We start from the raw sequence: 19,483 nt of genomic DNA on the forward strand, positions 1-19,483 counted from the left end.
TTAAGAGCAGACTGGGTCTGCTCTGATCATCGGGCCATTGTATTTTCTGTCAGTGACATAAGAAAACTAGCACCGTCTCAGGAACGGTTACGACGATTTGCTATCGAAAATGCAAAGTAGAATAGGTTTGACGAATATATTCGTGTGCGACTTGGGAATCTGGGTATTTGGGCATTCAGTCAGATGTCTGGAGAGAATGCAGTGGAGTTACTTCAGCGCACTCTCTTTGATGCTTCCAGCACATCTATGAAGCAAAAGAATTGTAATAGAATTCCAGTTAAATGGTGATCTGGTGAGTTAAGCCAACTTCGGAAGAAGGTTCATAAAGCGCGGAAAAGGTACCAAAAAAGTAAGTGTAACAATGGGGAGGAGGAAGTTAATGTACTTAAAGTAGAGTATCAGAGGATGCGGAATGCATACGTGCGTATGATATCTAATTCAAAATTAACTGCCTGGAGAACGTTGGTTAGAAAAGTGGGCAACGAGAACCCATGGGGAATTGTATATAAACTAGGTACTGGCAAGACTAAAATATATAATGGAGATACAGCATACTCTATTGGAGGTGTTGCCCAGGAAAGTACATTTGGAGAGAAAGTATGTCTGCGATTTTGGATCATCTGATTGGAGATACTATTTCTGAGCAAGACGATGAGGAACAGATGTTGATGAAAATGCTTAATCATGCTTACTCTGGGGTACATGACGAGGATCCCTTTAGCTTGATTGAACTCTGTGATGCAATACAACGCATGAGGAACAATAAATGCCCAGGGATGGACCTCATTGAAGGAGAGGTCATTAAACGGGCTCATCGACTGATACCAGGGATCCTTCTTGAAGCTTTTAATAGCTGCCTGCGTGACGGGGAAGGCCTAACGTAGCCCAGTAGTCAGGAGCGAGAGTGCATAGCACGCACTCCTTGAGTGGACCGGGGTTCAATCCCGTGACTACTAAATACGATAAATATTTGTATTGACGATTTATTGTAAACTCTACTGACTTGTTTGTCGTGCTGGAGTATAAACAGAAAATTTATTTCCATCACCATGGAAGGATGCCCTATTAAAGTTGATACTGAATTGACCATCTAGGCCAAAGAATGATCCACGATCTTACCGACCTATTGCCCTCCTCCCTGGATTAGGAAAGGTGTTTGAAACGATGCTGACGAGACGGATTACTGACTATATTGAAAAAAACTTAGGCTGGTCTGGCAGGCAATATGGTTTTACTTCAGGTCGTGGAACAGAAGATGTGCTTCAGGGATTGTGAAACTATATATATAGGCTCGAACAGTAAGTATGTCCTTGGAATATTTATTGACTCTGAGGGAGCTTTTGACTCCATTCAAAGGAGAAGCGTTCTTGTGATGTTGAAACTTGCAGGCTGTTCAACTAAGATCTTTAGGGTGGTAGAGGACTACTTCACGCACCGTACAGTGACTGTAAAGTCGTAGGTTGATTCTATTGTACGAGAGGTGACCAGGGGATACCCACAGGGATCGGTTTTTGGACCCCTAAGGTGGAACCTAGTTTTGGAGGACTGGTTGCGTAAGAACTTCGAGCATACAGAGATGGTGGTTTTATGCCGATGATCTTGTGTTGCTTATTAAAGAATTACACGGATGTAACTATAAACCAGGTCACAGCAGGTTTTGTTTGAACTTAATAACTGGTGTAGGTTACATAAACTGACTGTATCAGGAACCAAAACAAGGATAATGGTCTTTAAGGATCAATTTTCGAGTAGAAGACCCCCGATTGTTAGAATGAATGGGTCGAGCCTGAAATCGGCAAGGCAATTAAAATATCTAGGCATTATGTTTGACGGGTCTTTGACTTTAAACTCACATGTTATTTATCTATCAGAAAAAGTGAGTAAATTTATTGGGATGATTACTCGAATCACTAGAGTTGGCTGGGGAATAAAAGGTAAGGCGCTGAACTTGCTATATTATTGTGTATTTATCCCCATGGTAATGTATGGTGCACCAATTTTGTTTGAACGTGTAAGTGGAAAAGTATTTACTAGAAAGCTCAGTTCCATTCAAAGAGTAATGCTCCTTATGATGTGCATGGCGTGCAGAACTGTGTCCACCCCAGCTTTGCAGATTGTGACTGGAAAATTGCCTATTAATCTGTATTTATTGTATTGTGTTGTTGTTTTTAGTTGTTGGCGCATCGACTTCTGTGGCCATAATGCACCTCCCAAGGTTTTTTCATTATACTGTGATCCAAGCCCGAGATCCAAAGGTCGCGGAATTTGAACCCGCGACCTTTGGGTTGCCAGGCAGGCACTTTACCCAACTGGCTAGCCCGGTCGGCGTTGTATTGTGCATTGGCTTACTTCATCCGCCTTGGCATTCCCTGTTCTTTTCTGAATTTACAAGTGGACATTTTGGCAAATCCCAGGAAGGAAAGGACAAGAATCTGGGATGCTTTGGTAAAAGTCTGGCAAGAGCGTTGGAGTGTTTGTGATAAAGGGCCGATTACACAAATTTTTTTCCCAAATTTAAGAAATGCAGACTCAATAAAATTCAAATGGTTTGCCCCAAGCTTACAACCTATGTTCTTATTAACTGGTCATGGTTAGATTAATTCAAAGTTGCATGATTTAGGAATTAATGAAAGATCTAGTTGCCATTGTGGCGAAAGAGAATCATGGGAACATATTATGTACAACTTTGATGAGTACTGCGATCTACGAATTGAATTGGTATCTCAGGTTAGTAATCTCAATCTTATGCAGAAGGCTGTGAGACAATTCTAGTTGATAAACAGGAGAACTTCTTGGCTTTCCAAGCCTTTTCAACTGCAATATTTCTTAGGTGGAAGACTCTTCTGCATCTGGAAGCCTTGTATTTGTAATGCGGTATGGTGTATGCCGAATTACCTAGAATTCTGTGAAATCGTGGAGGCTTGAGTCTGCTGTATCCACTGCAACTCCAGCTCCTTGTGCTCAATTACCTCAAGTTTTGTGAAATCGTGGAGGCTTGAGTCTGCTATATACACTGCGACTCCAGCTCCTTGTACTGGCATTTCTGTTCTCGGCAGCTCCTTGTGCTGGAATGTCTGCTCTCGGCATCTCCTGGCGCTGGTACTTCTCTTCTCGGCAGCTCCTAGCGCTGCTGACTTTCCAACAGACTGTGAACAGATGCAGATCTTTCCAATGAAGTTTACACTTTGTCTGAAATTTAATTATATGTATATTTTATTTTTTATGTAATTTGATTATTTTTCAATTTGTTCATATCAATCTTTATTGGTCATGGCAGGTTTTTTCCCTCCCTGTACTTGGACAAACAGGAGAGGGAGTATATAAGAGTACTGCTAAATTATGTGTAACTGATAGAGGGGTTGCCATTGGTTAGTTGGGACCGCTTTAAGTAATAAACATCAAATATCAATGTACTTACTCCTTTTGTTTTATTAATTTTTCTTAATTTTCAAAGTTTTTATTAAATTAGGACCAACCTTTTTACCAATTTTTATTAAAATATTATCTGTTATGTATAAAAATAAAAAATTTAAATAATATTAAAATATTCTAGACTATTCCAGTAGGTCCAAAAAGGTGCAGAAGACTCCTGAACCTGGCAGAACATTGTAGAGAATTAGAGAATACTCTAAAAGTGGGAATATTGTTTCAATATTACAGAAGATTGTAGATTATTGAAGAGTGCTTTGCAATAACAATTATAGGTACAACGGGGAATAAGAGCTGTACATTTTAAAATCAAACACCCGTCATTCAGAAAGAGTGTTTGGTGTAAGTTTTGTTTATTTCTTGATAGATATAACATAGAAAGAAATAAAGAACTGAGTGTTGAAAATTTCTCTACTGACCAATCACGTGTGGAAGTTATTTTGGAGTTTCTGTTCCCCAAGTGTAAGACCCCTGTAATTTGCTGCATTAAAAATAGCTGCCACTTCTCTGACCAGTCTGTAGTCTAAATCGTCCTGACAAAACTGTTCTTGAGGTTGATAATGAACTAATCTACAGATCTTGAACCATCCGAAAATGTTCACATACGCCCTCGATTCCTTCGTCAATGTCATTAAAGAAAATCAATAACATGAATGGTCCCATTAGGGATTCATGGGGAACCCCATTTCTTACATTAGCCCAATGTGAAGAAAAACCGTTAATCACAACCTTCTAACCTGCAGTCACCGTGCAGCCAATCTAAGGATTTTTCTCTAATTGCAACTGTTCCAGCTTAAACAGGAAACTTTCCTGCTAGGTTCATTGAGGCTGACAGCTTGGGGATATCCAGAATTCATCTGAAGAGTTACCTGCGTGAGGAGAGAAACGCAAATGTTTATTTTCCTGTTTTTTTATATATTTTTATTATTTATTTTGTATTTATTTAATTTTGATTTAGTTATTTAGTTATTTCATTTTTGGAGAAGTGCAGCAAAAGACTGTCTTTCTTGCATTGTATGACTGGTGCTAATACTAAAACTCAGATGTCTAGCCGAACAGGACTAATGCAGATATATTATTTTACATGTGGATTACGTTAGGCATCTGTTAAACGACAAAACAGTTAAATCTATATTGCACCAGTATATAATGTTTGTAATTTTAAGTATTCTTCGGTCGAATTGCTGTTTGCTGGATGACAGGGGGCTGAGTTTCCATGAGGAAAAACCTTACAACGCTTCCCTGAGGCTGACAACTCAGCCACGTTGCGAAAAAGATTATGAAAATTAATTTCGTCATCGACGGGATTAGAACTCAGACCTTTTCACCGGGTGTGGTTATAATAAGTAATAATAATCACTGTCCAGTGTGATAGTTATTGCACTCAATGTCCTAAACGTACGGGGTTGAAAAGTCCTCTTTACACACCAGGGCTTAATAGGCTGCACACAATGTACATTTGGCGCTTGATATAAAATAAAGTTTGTCTATAAACAAACTTTATTAAAAATATGCATTCATATAGGAATGCACATTTTTAAAATTTCCTTTGATACAATATATTGTAATAGTATAGACACCTGCATTCTTTAAATTTATAAACTTTGAACACCTTTCTTTTTATTAACCCTGTCATTCCGGTCTGAAAATTGCAGGTACAAAGGAGTTCTGATAAGTTTTCGGCATAATAGAAAGAAACAGGTAATTAAATTGAATGCATGCATTATTCAACTCATTCGCCTTTCAATTCACAAAACTTTCTACAATGATGTTGCAGCATTTTTAACCTCTCAAATAGAAACTAAAATAGAATCATCAAGTGACTCGTAGTGATTTGATACAAATGTGATACCCTTTAGGTGCGTTTTGAGATATTGGAAGAAGTAATGTTACAGGCCGAATATGCGGGGATAATGAAGATGGCGAAAGTCCTAGTTCACCCAGTTTCGCATGTGTTTGACGTGCTATATGTACCAGAGTATTGTTCTGCAAAAACAGCACTCCTCAGCTGAGCTGTTCATTATTTTTCTGCTTTCATTTTGTCCAAAAGTGATTAATAATGCTCAACAGTTATCGTATAATCTTTTTCAGGTAATAAATAAACAAAATCCCATCGTTGTCCCAAAGACAGAGGACATGACCTTTACCAGCAGATTTCTGAGCCCAGTACTTCTTTAGACGGGTGTAGTCACTGTGCCTTCACTCTTTGGACTGTTCTATGGCCCTTGGATAATAATGAAATAATCTTTTTCATCCATGGTTACAATTGCGCCAAAAGAAGTCAGGGACATCTCAAAAAAAAAAAAAAGACAGGGGAACAGCATTCAGACATTTGGGGACCTATTTGACAGAAAGTTCACATGTCCAAAATGTCATGAATAGCAATGCCCAACACGTTCCATGGGAATGCCTGACGTCTCGGATATCCGTTTGCAGAAATTCGTCTATCAGACAGCATCATGGTGTGAATGGCAGCAACATTTTCCAGAACAAAAAGAAGATCGGACCGAGAATTTATGATCACCTCCTCATACAGTGAGACTGAGGTCGGATAAATTTTGATAATATTCATAAAAATGTATTAAATGGTGGGAAAAACTACTATTACTATATATTTTTTTCTTTTCCGGTGTATTTCACTCTAACCTGAGAGTTGATGTGATTTAGCGCTTAATTAGAACTAAATAAGCTATAAATACTTCGAGCCTCCAGGTTAGATTAAGAAAGTAACGCAGCATCGGGAGTCCTTTGTGTTGTTTTTTTTTTATTGTGTAATAATCAGTAATTAGAGAAATTTCTATCAAAAATTGGAACATGTCCATTCTCTTTTATGGAATCATCCTATCGTTGTAGGAGATTTCCCCTTTATGAAATCCTCCAAAAACAGGTTTCCAAAGTTCTGGCTCGACTTGGGGTTATCATCTCTAACATCTCCTTTGCCTTCCGGTTTCATTTTAGCTCTCTGTCTTGGCCCACCATTATTTCAATCATGGTCTACCTCTGCTGTCGCTTTGATGGAGCTGCTCGAGCTCTTCCAGAGCTCGAGCAGCTCCATCAAAGCGATAGTAGGAGTAAGCCCTGTCTGAAATGAGGGTAGAGTAAAATAGAGAGTTGGAATGAAAAAAAAAATGAAATAAAATGGGAAAATTTTAAATGGAGGCTGCCTTTCTGGGGATGGCATCTCCTAATAACTAAAACGTCAGTAGATGAATGCTTTTGATGATGAATTTGGATTTTTCTGAAGAATCCAAATTTTTATGAAGTGGAATCTTTGTGATGAATTTGGATTAAAAGCATCTTAGGTCCAAATTACATGAGTTTATACTTGTGACTGCTAGATCTTATCCGAATGCAAATGCAACATTTGAACTAATTCACATTAAACAAATGCTGAAGAAAGTACACTAATTTATAATTTAACAACTTTAAATGTATACCATTGTTTATTTCCTAACTCACAAGAATAAATTTTAACTTTTCCAGTGAATTTCTGTTGAACTTTCCATTCTCTGTATAACTCATATTTGAATTTTCAACTTTCACAGACGCCCCCGGGATTGCCGATTCAGGGAAAGATATAAACATTGTGTACAGGCGTCATGAAGATGAAGTAACGGATGCAGATATCCAGAAAGCAGCAGAAGAACTGAACGAAACTCCTGAAAAAAGAGAATCATGTATGGAACAGTTAAAGAAAATGCTATTGGGTAAGCTGAAATTGTTTTTTGTTAAACTGAGATATTGAATAAATGAAATACGGAAACACGCTATCATTCAATAGTCTGGCAGATTTGGGCCCTGATTAAAAAAAAAAAAAAAAAAAAAAACACGGCAGAACGATAATTCCCACACTACTTATCTCATCACTCCATAGCACACTATGGAGTGATGAGATAAGTAGTCTTTGTTTGTAACTTGCAATAATATTTTACCATCTACTTTAATAGTTACAATAAACTCTGTGATATTCGCTATTTTAACACGGAATTCTTTAAAACCGAGATATTTTACAAAAATAAAAAACAAAAAAATCAATATTTTACATTCCCGAAATATTAACAATCCGTTCAAAAGAGTGGTATTTCTCTCAGATGTTACAAAACTGCCTTCCTCTTTTCTTCTTTATTTTTGCAGCTAGACTGATTTAAATTACATAGACATTGCAATAGTCTTAATTCTCACAAACAGAATAAACTGCCTTTGCAAACACCAGCTTTGATATTGCACTACTGTCAAACAGATGCCTTCTCTAAAAGGTTAGGTGGTCATTTTTTTAAAGGTGAAATTGCTTCTTTTAGCCTGTTTTTAGTTTAAAACTTCCTTGACGACAGAGACCAGTTAATTGTCGTTCAGGAATAACACATCTGTACTCAGACATCTCTAGTAACAACACGCAGACAAAACTGGTCTAAAGAAGTTGGTTAATGGGAGATCTTCTGTTTACGAACTCAGTTTTAAAAATTTCTAATATTTCAAAATATTCAGAGTTCTAAATATAGCTATCTGGTCAAAGTAGCACAATATTAAGGGAAACTCGATACAAAGGCAAGTTTGTTCTGATGTGAGAATTAATCATCTAGTTTTCTGTGTAGTTGACATGTAGCGCCTTAAAACTGCCATGCTTTCCTCTACTAAAATTAAAACCGTGCCTTTACCTTTAACTACTGCAACACCTTTCTTGTTCTTCTTCCAACTATCTACCGAGTGAAACAAATCTTTGGCCATTTTCCTCTCTTATATCTGTCTACTTATTTCTAATAATTCTTTAACCCTGGCCATCCTTCGCTTCTTTATTTCCATTGGTGTACCATCGCTTCAAACTTCCATTCCCTCCTTCATTTCCCTTAATATTGTCCAGACTGAATTATCGTTGGTCACTATCCATCCCGATTCACACAACATTCATTTGGTTATTCTCTCTTCTCTGTCGTAAATGAATCCCTATATATTCTCTCCATATATTACGCATTTTTATCTTTTAATAATTGCACATCTCAATTCTTAATCGTGTTGTCCCTTGGTCCTTAAAATCATTATCAGTAATCAGTGTACTAAGCAACAAACTTAGTTTCGCTCGATGCTACGTAAGAAAAACGAGCTTTGGTTACCACAGGCAGTTCATTATTTAGAAATTTCCCCTGTCAAACTTTAAATACTTTTTTATCCCTTTTCTTTTCATACTCCCTAATTTTATTGCACTGCTCGCTTAGCCACTGCTCTCTTGCTTCATCTGTTCTTATTCTTAAACTGATATTGTACTTAATAATTTCTTTTTCCCCCTGTGCCATTCGCATTTTCCTGCTTTCTTATTTCATCCATTTCCGTCATAATGTCGAATTAACCCACAGCTTTTAGCTGTATTCATTTTTTATATCATTTTAACTTCTCACTGACTTCTAGCATTCTATTCCTCATTTCATTCCAGTTCTTACAGACTTCTTCGTCCTCCTACTCAATCTCGCTTCACTCTTCCTTGAAAAATTTCCCTTACTCTTCCCTGCCATGTCTCACTTATCTTTCTTTGTTCTCTTAGTTTTTTTTTTCTCTTTATCATTACTCCGATAATGAAAATTAAAACACTGTAATAGCAATTTCAATCCTCTTGTGTCACGATTTCCTCAATGTGTAAGAACTTGCTCTTTACTCTGGTTTGTTAATATTTGTAAAATAATAAGAGAAGTTTACTTCGATATACGTAGAACACTTCGGTACGAAACTGTTCTATGTATCATATTTAGATAAACTTATCTTATTATTTTACAAATATTGATATCAACGTAGAACGTATTAAGCATTACAGCTCTGGTTCATAACTATCTGGTTTGTTAATATATTATAATGCTAGTGACTGTTTTTATAGATTGCATGTAACTTTTAGCGTTCTCACCATTATATTGGGATCTGCGTGCCATCTGAGTGAGAAATTTGTAATTAAATAAATATTTCTGAAATTAAAACTGCTCGCTTTTATTTTTTCTCTGCGTATCACCTGATTTTTTTTTCCTATTTCAGAAGTGGAAGATTTTGTTCCTCCAACAGATGCCGCTTTCCTCTTCCGGTTCCTTCGTATCAAGAAATTCGATGTGCATCGTGCGTTCAACACGATTACAAATTATTACAAGAATAAGGAGGAACATCCAGAATTCTTCTGCACTTCACGCTTTTACCAGATCCCAGATATAGTTTGGAATGAATACCTCTCAGTTCTGCCTTATCGTGGTCCAAATGGAGAATCTATCGTTGTCTTCAGAACGGGTATGCATTCTTTGAATACGTTGTACATAATTGAAATATTTGTGTATTGTGTATTAATTCATAAATCACTCTAATTCCTCTCTTTATACAGTAATATAATCAAACATTTTGTGTCCTGTCACCAGGAACATACTAATATATAATATAAACTATTATTATTATGCATATTCACTATGTGATAGCCGTTTCATTTAACTTTTTAGTAAATTAAAGAGTTTTCTTTTACTTATTGTCAAGTAAGATTCTTTTCTTTTGAAAATTGATAGATTTTCAAAATCGTAATGAACATTTTAATCATTGAAATAAAATACAGCTTATAGCAAGTAATTGGGTTGCAGAAATTCACCCAGTCTTTGCTAATGCCAGAAGCTTTTTATTTGTCTGAATTCCATTTTCATTTGTCTCTTCAAGAGAGTACTTTTCAACCAAAGAAATGCCAGTAGTGAGATACCAATTCTGCCGCAAAGAAAGAAAGGAGGGTAGAAATAGAAACTGAGAGGACATTGGAATGAAGTCAATATTAGGTATATTACCATAGCACCAAAGCGAAGGTTGCGCGATGGACATCTCTTCTAAGGGATATACTGCAATCCTAGGAATTTATTAACCATTGCATCAACGAAACTTCACTTGCTGGACTACCTCAATAGATAGTTCCAAAATATGAAAAGAGAAGTTTAAGAATTAAAAAAACTCCATTCCCTTTTATAAAGACACTTATGAGCTGTAACAAGTTAGTTACCAACAGGGCTAATAGTTAAATATATTCTTTGGACACAGAAGTCAAAGACCATGGAAGTACGTTAAATAAAATTAACTAAAATTAGAAATGAATACACAGCCCTTACTAATTAATATTTCTGAAACATCAAGACTCTAAATAAACTCTTAAAACAATTTGTACCATTTAATTTCACGTATAAGTTCATTATTAAATATTCCTTTTCTGAAAGGTTGTTGTAAAGTTTCAAGAGCATCAACAACTTCTTTGTTCTTTTTGGAGGAATTTTTGGTCCTTTTTTCACAACGTGGCTGAGTTAGTCTGTCTCAGGCGTGGGCAGCATGGTTTTCTTCCGGAAACTATGGATTTTCGTTAGGCAAGCAGCAAAATCGATCACCAGCGATTCACGTATTATTTAGACACAATATATCTTAAGTTGCTGATGCCCTACAAAAGCCAACCCACGCAGCCCTGAATAAATATGTTTATAGGGATACCTTCGATATGACTGAAGCAAAATGAATTTTAAAATTAAAAACGCTTATTATCTTGAAAAGTTAGAATTTTTAATACGAAAACATTTTATCCAAATTGTACATAGAGATTATTAAATTTTTACTCTTTCGTATGGTGTACATAGAGATTATTAAATTCTTAGAGATAATTAAAGATGGAATCGAGAAATGTATTCCTTCTCGTATGTTGGTGCGTGTAATTATCATTTACAAAATGTTTATTTTAATTAACTAAAATAATTATAACTAACTTGATATTATAATATCAAGTTAGTTATAATATTACAACATTAATTGATACTGATTATAATAACTTGATAAGAAGTTTGCTGCTCCGGAAGTATGAAATGAAAGTTAATAGATATTGTATTATTATAATTATTATTTTAAACATTTTCTTATATTTATGGGATATTTTACGCCTATTAACAGGTACTGATAACAAGTGCATGTGCAGGTTAGTTGTATTCGGTTACTGAGATGTATTGAGAAAGCTCAATGCTGATGGAATTCTTCTCCTTGCTCAGACCACATACACAATTAGGGGCACAAATACATATTTAAGAAGGATGGTGGCAGAATAGATGTACGAAAGTTTGCCTTTAGCCAGTGGGTGGTCGATTGTTGGAACAAACTTCCATCTGTTGTTGTGGAAGATGATATTTTAAATAAATTCAAGGACGATTTATGCAACTATTGAAGGGAATGAATAAATGAAATGGGAGGTGTCATGATTTTTTTTATATTTTTGGCTTATGCTGTATAAGCTTGCTTCCTTGCATTGTTTTCTTCTGCTAATACAAGTGCAGACTTTCGTACTGTTCCAGAGGTATTGTGAATGAGGACTTTATGGAGTTCCTTGTTGGTGTTTGCTGTGAGGCCTATTACTGCTAGGTTCTTATGGAGGTTCTTTGGAACCGTGCCGGTGGTTGACACAGTGATCCGGATGGTCATTACTTGTTCCATATGCCACATATCTTTGATTTCCTATCTTAGGTCTGAGTACTTCCAGATCATCTCCTTGTGGAATTTCCAGAGATTTCTGGTGTTCAGCATCGCTATGTCAATTAGGTAGGTAGCCATTTCCTTTTTGTTGATGAGAGTAATGTCTGGTCTGTTGTGCGGGATCGTCTTGTTCGGTACGATGGCTTCGGTCACAGTATAGCTTTCGAATAGGGATCTCTATTACGGCCTGGCGTTCCTACTTGCAATACGGTACACTTTTTTGATCAACTGTTATTTCATCGCTAGCTTCTGATGTATTATCCTATCCACATGGTCTTGCCTATGGGTGTACTCCGTCTGGGTGATCACACTGCATCCTTACTGTTACTCGATAAGACGTATCACGCCCTTTCCTCCTTTCCGTGCTATGGTCAGCCTCTCCACGGCCGACTCCGGGGGTGTTAGAGGCTCTTGGTCTGCATTGTCCTTCTCTTTCTCATGATATCCGCCAGCTTGGTGTTAGTCCACTCTATGATCCCGAATGAGTATTGTAAGACACAGTCTTACAAATATCTCTGAACAAGAAAAGCGGGCGGAAAGAAAACAGGTGTACCAACAAGAAAAACAACTATTCAGAAATATTTCGATTAAAGGGATTAGGCCGATCCGATCGAAACAACAAGTAAAGAAAAATAGCAAAGTTGAAGGACACTAGATTCGAAGGGTGCTCAGGGAAGTAGCCAATGTCTACTGAACCCCTCTATCATACCGCCGATTCAGAATGCACTTTGTCATTTTGGGAGAGGCATCGTCTCGTTCTTGTTCTATAAGTATTGTCAGTAGGGGGTGCAATGGGGTTAGATGAAAAAATTCCGTTAAAAATAAACAAGGTTCAGAACAAAAAAAAAAGTTTAGAAACTGAGTACTGATTGGATCTGTATAAATTAATAAGTTGGGGATATGTGAATCATAGGGAATTATATAAGGTTTGGGCGTGCAGAAAAAAAAAAGGAGGAGAAAGGGTATAAAAGAAGAAATGTGTTGCTGAAAGTATGATAGATATTCAAGAGAATGAGTGAGTAGAGGAGAGCTGTTAAGCTAAAGATTAAAGGGTTTTGTGTAGCAAGTAAGGTGTCATTAAGAAATAAGCAAAAGTGCTGATTCTGTGTAAGGGAACGAATGGCCGAAAATATTTCTGTCCCGCGAAAACTTGCTCCAGAGAACCGTTCCAGAGTATAGGTGAGCAGCAAGGAAGGTCCTTAGGTAAAGAATTCTTGTGTTAAAGAAAGGGATCCCTGGAATGAAGAATGCTAAAAGTAAGTCTTCAAGCATTTCAGGACAGACTGGACAGTTTTGTTTAAGCTAAAATTACTGAAGAGAGAATGTTAAATGTACAAGTTTATATAATAATAATGAGCATGATGAATAAAATTTGTGAATGAAGGCATGTTAATATATATGATAAGGTAATAAGTAGTAAATGTGCATAAGAGAAAATTAGGTGAATTATACGTGAGAAATAAAATATTTATTAGATATAGGTAATCGATGGAAAAAGCTCTGATTAGAGATTAGGATTGAATGAAGATTACAATTTGATGTTTAATATAGTAGAATTAAGAGATGTTCTTCGGAAAGACAAGAGTGAATGCATTATTAGATGTTTTCAATGTTAAAGTAAGCGAAAACGTACGATAATTAATATCAGTATGTATATGTATGTTAATAGTATAGCATAATAAAGAACTTTGTTGTGTTTAAAATGTTGTTTGCCATTTGCTCATGAATACTTACAGATTACATAAATAATATGTTATATGGGAAAAAAGAATCCCTGAGCTACTGGAAAATTCTGATAATTTTATGCAGTTAGGTAGCTTGTGGACCTCAATGCTTGAGGGGAGCTGTTTCCCAAAATATTAGGAACAATTATCATTGAAGGCAATACTAAGTTATAGGGGTAATATGAATGGAATTAAAATAAATAATATAAGATAAGAAATGAGGAAGAAAGAAAAGAAAACACCGCTTCCACAGTATGTTAGCACTGGGACTGCATAGGTGTTTATGGCTTTAACTGCGTTCCCTCCATTCAGCTTTGCTTTTTGCAGGCTTCTGAGTCTCTTATGATATTTTTCGGTCAGGTAGGCCTTGATCCCCTTGTGCTGTAATTGCTGAGACTGCATCATCCCCAGGTATTTGTAGGTCTCTTCCCCTGTCATGGTTTCGATCTCTTTATCAGTCTTCAGGTAGTAGTTTAGGCCGACTAATTTCCACTGATGCAATCTGTGGGTCTTACATTTGTCTAAATTCCATCCTGATATCATTGTTGAATTCTTCGGTGATCCATAGCAGCTGCTGGAGTTCCTTCTCGGTTGCCCAGTAGAGATTGATATCATGCACGCATATCAGGTGGGAGAGGGTGTTCATGTTTTTCCTTCCTTCTTTGAGGATATATCCATATTTGCTGTTGTTGAGCATGGTAGAGTGCAGGTTGAATGTTCAACAGAACCACAGTGGGCTCAAGGCATTTTCCTGAAATATTCCTCTCCTGATAGGGATCGGTCTCGTTGTGTCATTCTCGACCTTATTGGTAGTGTTCTAATTCCCCATGGCTGCTTCTAGTAAGTTTGTCGCTATCGCATTGCCTTTGTGGATCTTCAGTATTAGCAGCCATGAGGCACGAAGTCTAACGGGCGTGCGGTAATCGAGGTAGGCCGTATACTGGTTTGGATGGTTCTTGTGGGCTTGCTCTATAACTGTGACGTCAATGGTTAATTGCTCCTTATATCCTCATCCTCTTGAATCCCTTCTGCTTTTCGGCCGTAATGTTCTGGCTCTCCAAGGGGTGAGTTCTATTCTTAGTTATGCAACCAATCAGTACATCGTTAGGAGATAGTTTTTCTGCATATATTTCACAGTTTTTCTTGTATCTTTGCCTTCAGGTATATATATTCCTTGAGCAAGAAATTCTTCGATTGTTTTTTTTTTTTTTTTTTTGGGTAGTTGTTGGCGCATCGGCTTCTGTGGCCATAATGCACCTTCCAAGGTTTTTGCAGTACTTTGATCCAAGCCCGAGGCGGGATTCGAACCCGCGACCTTTTGAGTTGCCAGGCAGGCACTTTACCCACCCGGCTAGCCCGGTCGGCTCTTCGATTGTCTGTGGCTGACTTATCATCAGGGTGAACGCTCTGTTAGGTGCTTATTTGCAGCCGAGCTTATTTTCCAAGTATTTGTAGATGTTTTCTATTGTTGAGGATTTCCAGTTTTGTGACTTCCTAATGGACCGTTGTATTTGTTCCCGAATCTCCATTAATCTCCTCACCGCTTAAGTTTTCTTCCTTTCTGGTTCTATCCAGGGGCTTGGCTCGTATGTCTTTCTTCACTGCTACATATATTGCTCCAGAATACCTCGGTATCTTCTATATTTCTTCTATCCAAAATCAACGAAAATAATTTTATCCTGACTGATTCATGTAATGAAATTAGTTGCTGGTAATTTCTTTCATTCAACCTCTTTTCTGTGTAAGGTTCTAAAAGGAGCAGATGAATTTTATCTCGAATTCAACCAGTGATTCTTATCAATAGTTTCCACTGCGTTTATTCTGAATATCCATTTACCCTTTTCACTAACTGAATGTAATATTTCAATGGGACACAAACTTTCTTCGAGAAAATGCATTCTCGGTCTTCAGAATGAATTTCCTTTTCCACCTCAAATGAATAACGCTCATTATTCGGTACTTTAATACGAATGATGAACACGAATCTCTATCCACATCTGAATTCCGATTGTTATTTTCGCTCTCTATGACTAGGAAAATTCATTACTTACCAGAACTTTTAACAATCAATTCCACTTTAAACTAACTCTTTGAATAGGATCTGTCATAAAAAAATGACATAATAAAACAGCCCCCAGAAAAAGGCAACTGCCTGAACAACAAAGTTAATTCTTTTATAATTTACTTGTTTATATGAATGATTATTGGAAAGAAATTATTTTTTATTTTGCACAAAACAGCAGCCCAGCACAGTTTCGCGCTAATTATAGTTAAAATTATATCTCTGTAGGTTTTGCAAATGAGCCCGATATTTCCTATGAATTGATATTTCAAGCATCTTCAATTTTAATTGAATGGGACCTCCAGTACGAACTCACTCAGATACATGGCTGGATTGTGATACTCGACTGGCAGAATATCAGCTTGATGACATTGCAAAATATCACTTCGCTTCCTAAACTTATGAACTGGTATTCCCTACTTCTGGTGAGTAATTGAAGAACACATATCCATTCCAATACTTTAATTTATAAGTAGTTTTTGCAGTTTCAGAATAATTGATTGTATTTTTATTTGGTATAAACGGGTTGTTGCTGTAGTAGTAGCGCATGTCCTGTTTTCAGATATAACATATACTGTCACGTAATGGAGCTGAAGTTAATTTCCGATCAGTGTCTATCGAAAAGGTTCACATCTATTCCAGATTGAACATAATTTCAAAATTATTGGAACATAGGTTGTTGGTGTAGGGTTTTAGGGGAATAAGTAACTTAAGCCACATTGGGCCGGATATAATATATCTCTGAAATGTGTTCTGTGGTCTATCTATACCTTTCTGGACGGAACCCGGGAGAAAAAAAATGTATCCTCAAAGCAGACCGACGAACACAGCCATATGTGCACAAGGCCCACAGAAACTCCTTCCATGATTGACGGTATTCGAACTGAAGTCTTTTTCCACCCTATCTGGGGATGACGGTTATTATACCAACTGTGATACCCCCAAGGGTTATAAGACAATAACATATCAGAGGAAAACTATACTTATGAAGCATACGAGTACATAACGGCCAAAACTGTGCAAATGCGCTATTATTTTATTTGAATCAATGCAGTATATCCTTAGTAGAAAATCCACTGAAAAATCCATCTAAGTAGATTAATGACATGCGACATTCCAAGTTTTTCGCATTCTCGCGAAGAAAACAATACCAACTTCCAAAGCCGCTGCTCTTTTGAAAGCCTTTAAGAAAATTCTCTCATTCTAATTTTGCAGATGCTTTTTAATCGGCCACCCTAAATACATCCTTTATTTTAGCAGAGGTCAACAGTAAGAAATTTTCTTGCAACCATCAATAAATATTCATGACTTATGCAACTAGTGCAAAGCTTGCACAGTTTACGTCGTCACCGAGCATGATTTGGTATATACACCGACGAACCAAAACATTATGACCAGCGAGTCGCAAATCGAAGCAACTGAAGGTGAACTATGGCACGTGCGCGGGTCGGGACACTGTATAAAAAACACCTGATACTGAGCTCGGTTATTTAGTGTTACTCTTGTTCTTCAGATGGGAAAGGCAGCTGACTTAAGTGAGTTTGACAAAGGCCAAATTGTAATGGCCGGACGACTAGTTCAGAGCATATATAAAAAAAAAACTATTCTATTTATGCCACCCGAATAATTAAATTCATCTTCCGTGCTGTCTTATGTTTCTTAATTCAATGTGTTCTATGGTCGATTTGTCTGTTTGCTGCAAGAAAAACCCCAGTTTCTGGAAGAAAAACCTTGCTATCTACGCCTGAGACCGACTAACTCAGCCACAGAGTGTAAAAATCCAAATAAAGTTCCTCACGTCATCGACGGGAGTTCCGAGTATATCCGAAACAGCACGGCTGGTAGGATGCTCACGGTCAGCCGTGGTTAGTACCTACCGAAAGTGGTCCGAGGATAGGAAACTCACGAACCACCAGCGAGGTGTTGGACGACCACGGCTCATCGATCCTCGAAGTGAACGAAGGCTCTCCCGGATGGTACGTGGCAACAGAAGAGCGACTGTGGCATAACTCACCGGTAATTGGAATGCTGGTGATGGGAGTAATGTGTCACAACACACAGTACATAGAACCCTGCTGAAAATGGGGCTCCGCAGCTGCAGGCCGCTGCACATGCCCATGCTAACCAGGGTTCACTGGCGACAGAGCCTACAATGGGCACGCGATCATCGAAACTGGACCTTGAGTGATTGGAAGAAGGTCGTCTGGTCCGATGAATCACGTTTCCTGTTGCCTCATGTGGACGAACGAGTACGTGTACGTCGTTTACCTGGGACAGTGATGGCGCCTAAATGCACGCACCATGGGACGAAAACAAGCCGGTGGCGGCGGCGTCATGCTTTGGGCGATGTTCTTCTGAGATACCCTGGGTCCAGTCATCCATGTGTTGAGCACTCTGATGTCTACCACCTAAATTTAAAGCTATTCCCCCCCCCAGCGTTCAGTCTCCTCCCCTCTCTATCTCTATGCCAGCGCAAGACCCACATCAAAATTCTAGCTTCTTTAAATTATTTCGCCCTCTGCTCGGCATTAAATTTTCAAACGCAACCCCTTCAAACCGGGAAACATGTATGTGATCAACATACAACGTGCAAATTTTTTTTTTTTTTTTTTTTTAGGTCCTTGCCATTGAAATCTCAGGAAAATAGGTGGCAGGACCTGCCAGAGTAAATGCAAATTACTAGGTACCTGGTCTGCCTCCACGAGGCTAAGTGTGGACAACGTTGGGCTCCAGCAGCTAAATGGACAGAAGAACACCGGTACATGACACCACACATTTCAAGATCCATACACTTTTAAATACGGCGCCTCTGTAGCCAGGTGGGAAGGAGCAGCAGTGCGCAGCACACGTTTCTTGATTAGACCGGGGTTCGAGCCCGTCACCACCAAATACGGAGGATGCGGAAAGGTCAAGGAATGACCACCGCATATCCCGGAGCAATATGGCCTTAGTTGCTAATGCTCCTAAAAACCAACCAAACCAAACACTTTTAAATCTCTGGCCTTTACAGTGAACTGTATGACCACACAAAGTAAACTACGCGGAGATGGGGGAAACCCCTGGTGCCGTTTGACCCTAGATACACTTTACACTTTACTTTTAAATCTCTGGCCTTTACAGTGAACTGTCACACCCACAAAGTATGTTGAGGGTTAAATGGTATCAGGAATATCTGTCAAGACCAGAGATTTAACAGTGTGTGGATCATGAGTTGTGTAGTATGCTGTGCCCATTGTTCTTCTGGCCTATTGGCTGTCGAACCCCTGATGGGATCCGACGTTGTCCGTACTATGCCAACGAGGAGGCTGGCCAGGTGTACCTTGTAATTTATTATACTCTGGCAGGTCCCACCGCCTAATTTCCTAGAATTTTCATCGGCTGGGTCCTAAAAAAAAAAAAAAATCGTAATCGCGGTGGTACTATTGCAAGATCGCTATTAAGAGACAGTATGTGGGGTTTGTTCACTGAAATGACCATGGGGTTGTACACTACGATGGCAAGTTCTAGAAGCCAAATGGGACGAGCAATAATTTTGGTGTGAATTTAAATTTGGATGTATGGGGCTTTCGCAGTGTATAGTCAAGAGAAGGGTAGGGAGACTGAAGGCTGGAGGGAAGAAAGGGAAGTAAGGGGCCGATAGGCCTGCAGCACTACGTCAATATCGGAGACTTAAAGGTTTGCGTAAAGGACCTTTGACCTTGTCAGTGGGGCTTCGAAAACTAATAAAGAAATTTGAAGCCACCGACCGGGGAGTTAGGTGTAGTTCCAGGCA

The 19,483-nt window shown here is 38.1% G+C and overlaps 1 protein-coding gene across 3 annotated transcripts in view; it reads left to right on the forward strand.

Annotated features, from left to right (window-relative positions):
- The window catches only part of LOC150077697 (retinaldehyde-binding protein 1-like), a 49,222-nt gene that overhangs the window by 15,809 nt on the left and 13,930 nt on the right, over window positions 1-19,483 (forward strand). For all 3 annotated transcript variants that reach the window (XM_090384291.1, XM_090384292.1, XM_090384290.1), the window contains exons 3-5: window positions 6,975-7,136; window positions 9,442-9,684; window positions 15,940-16,136. In XM_090384291.1, coding sequence (XP_090240417.1) covers window positions 6,975-7,136; window positions 9,442-9,684; window positions 15,940-16,136 — 602 coding nt within the window. The remainder of the gene's footprint in view (window positions 1-6,974; window positions 7,137-9,441; window positions 9,685-15,939; window positions 16,137-19,483) is intronic.

This window comes from Mastigoproctus giganteus, chromosome 11 (genome assembly GCF_048544385.1).
Source record: "Mastigoproctus giganteus isolate SK-2022 chromosome 11, ASM4854438v1, whole genome shotgun sequence".
NCBI classification, from domain to species: Eukaryota; Metazoa; Arthropoda; class Arachnida; order Uropygi; family Thelyphonidae; genus Mastigoproctus; species Mastigoproctus giganteus.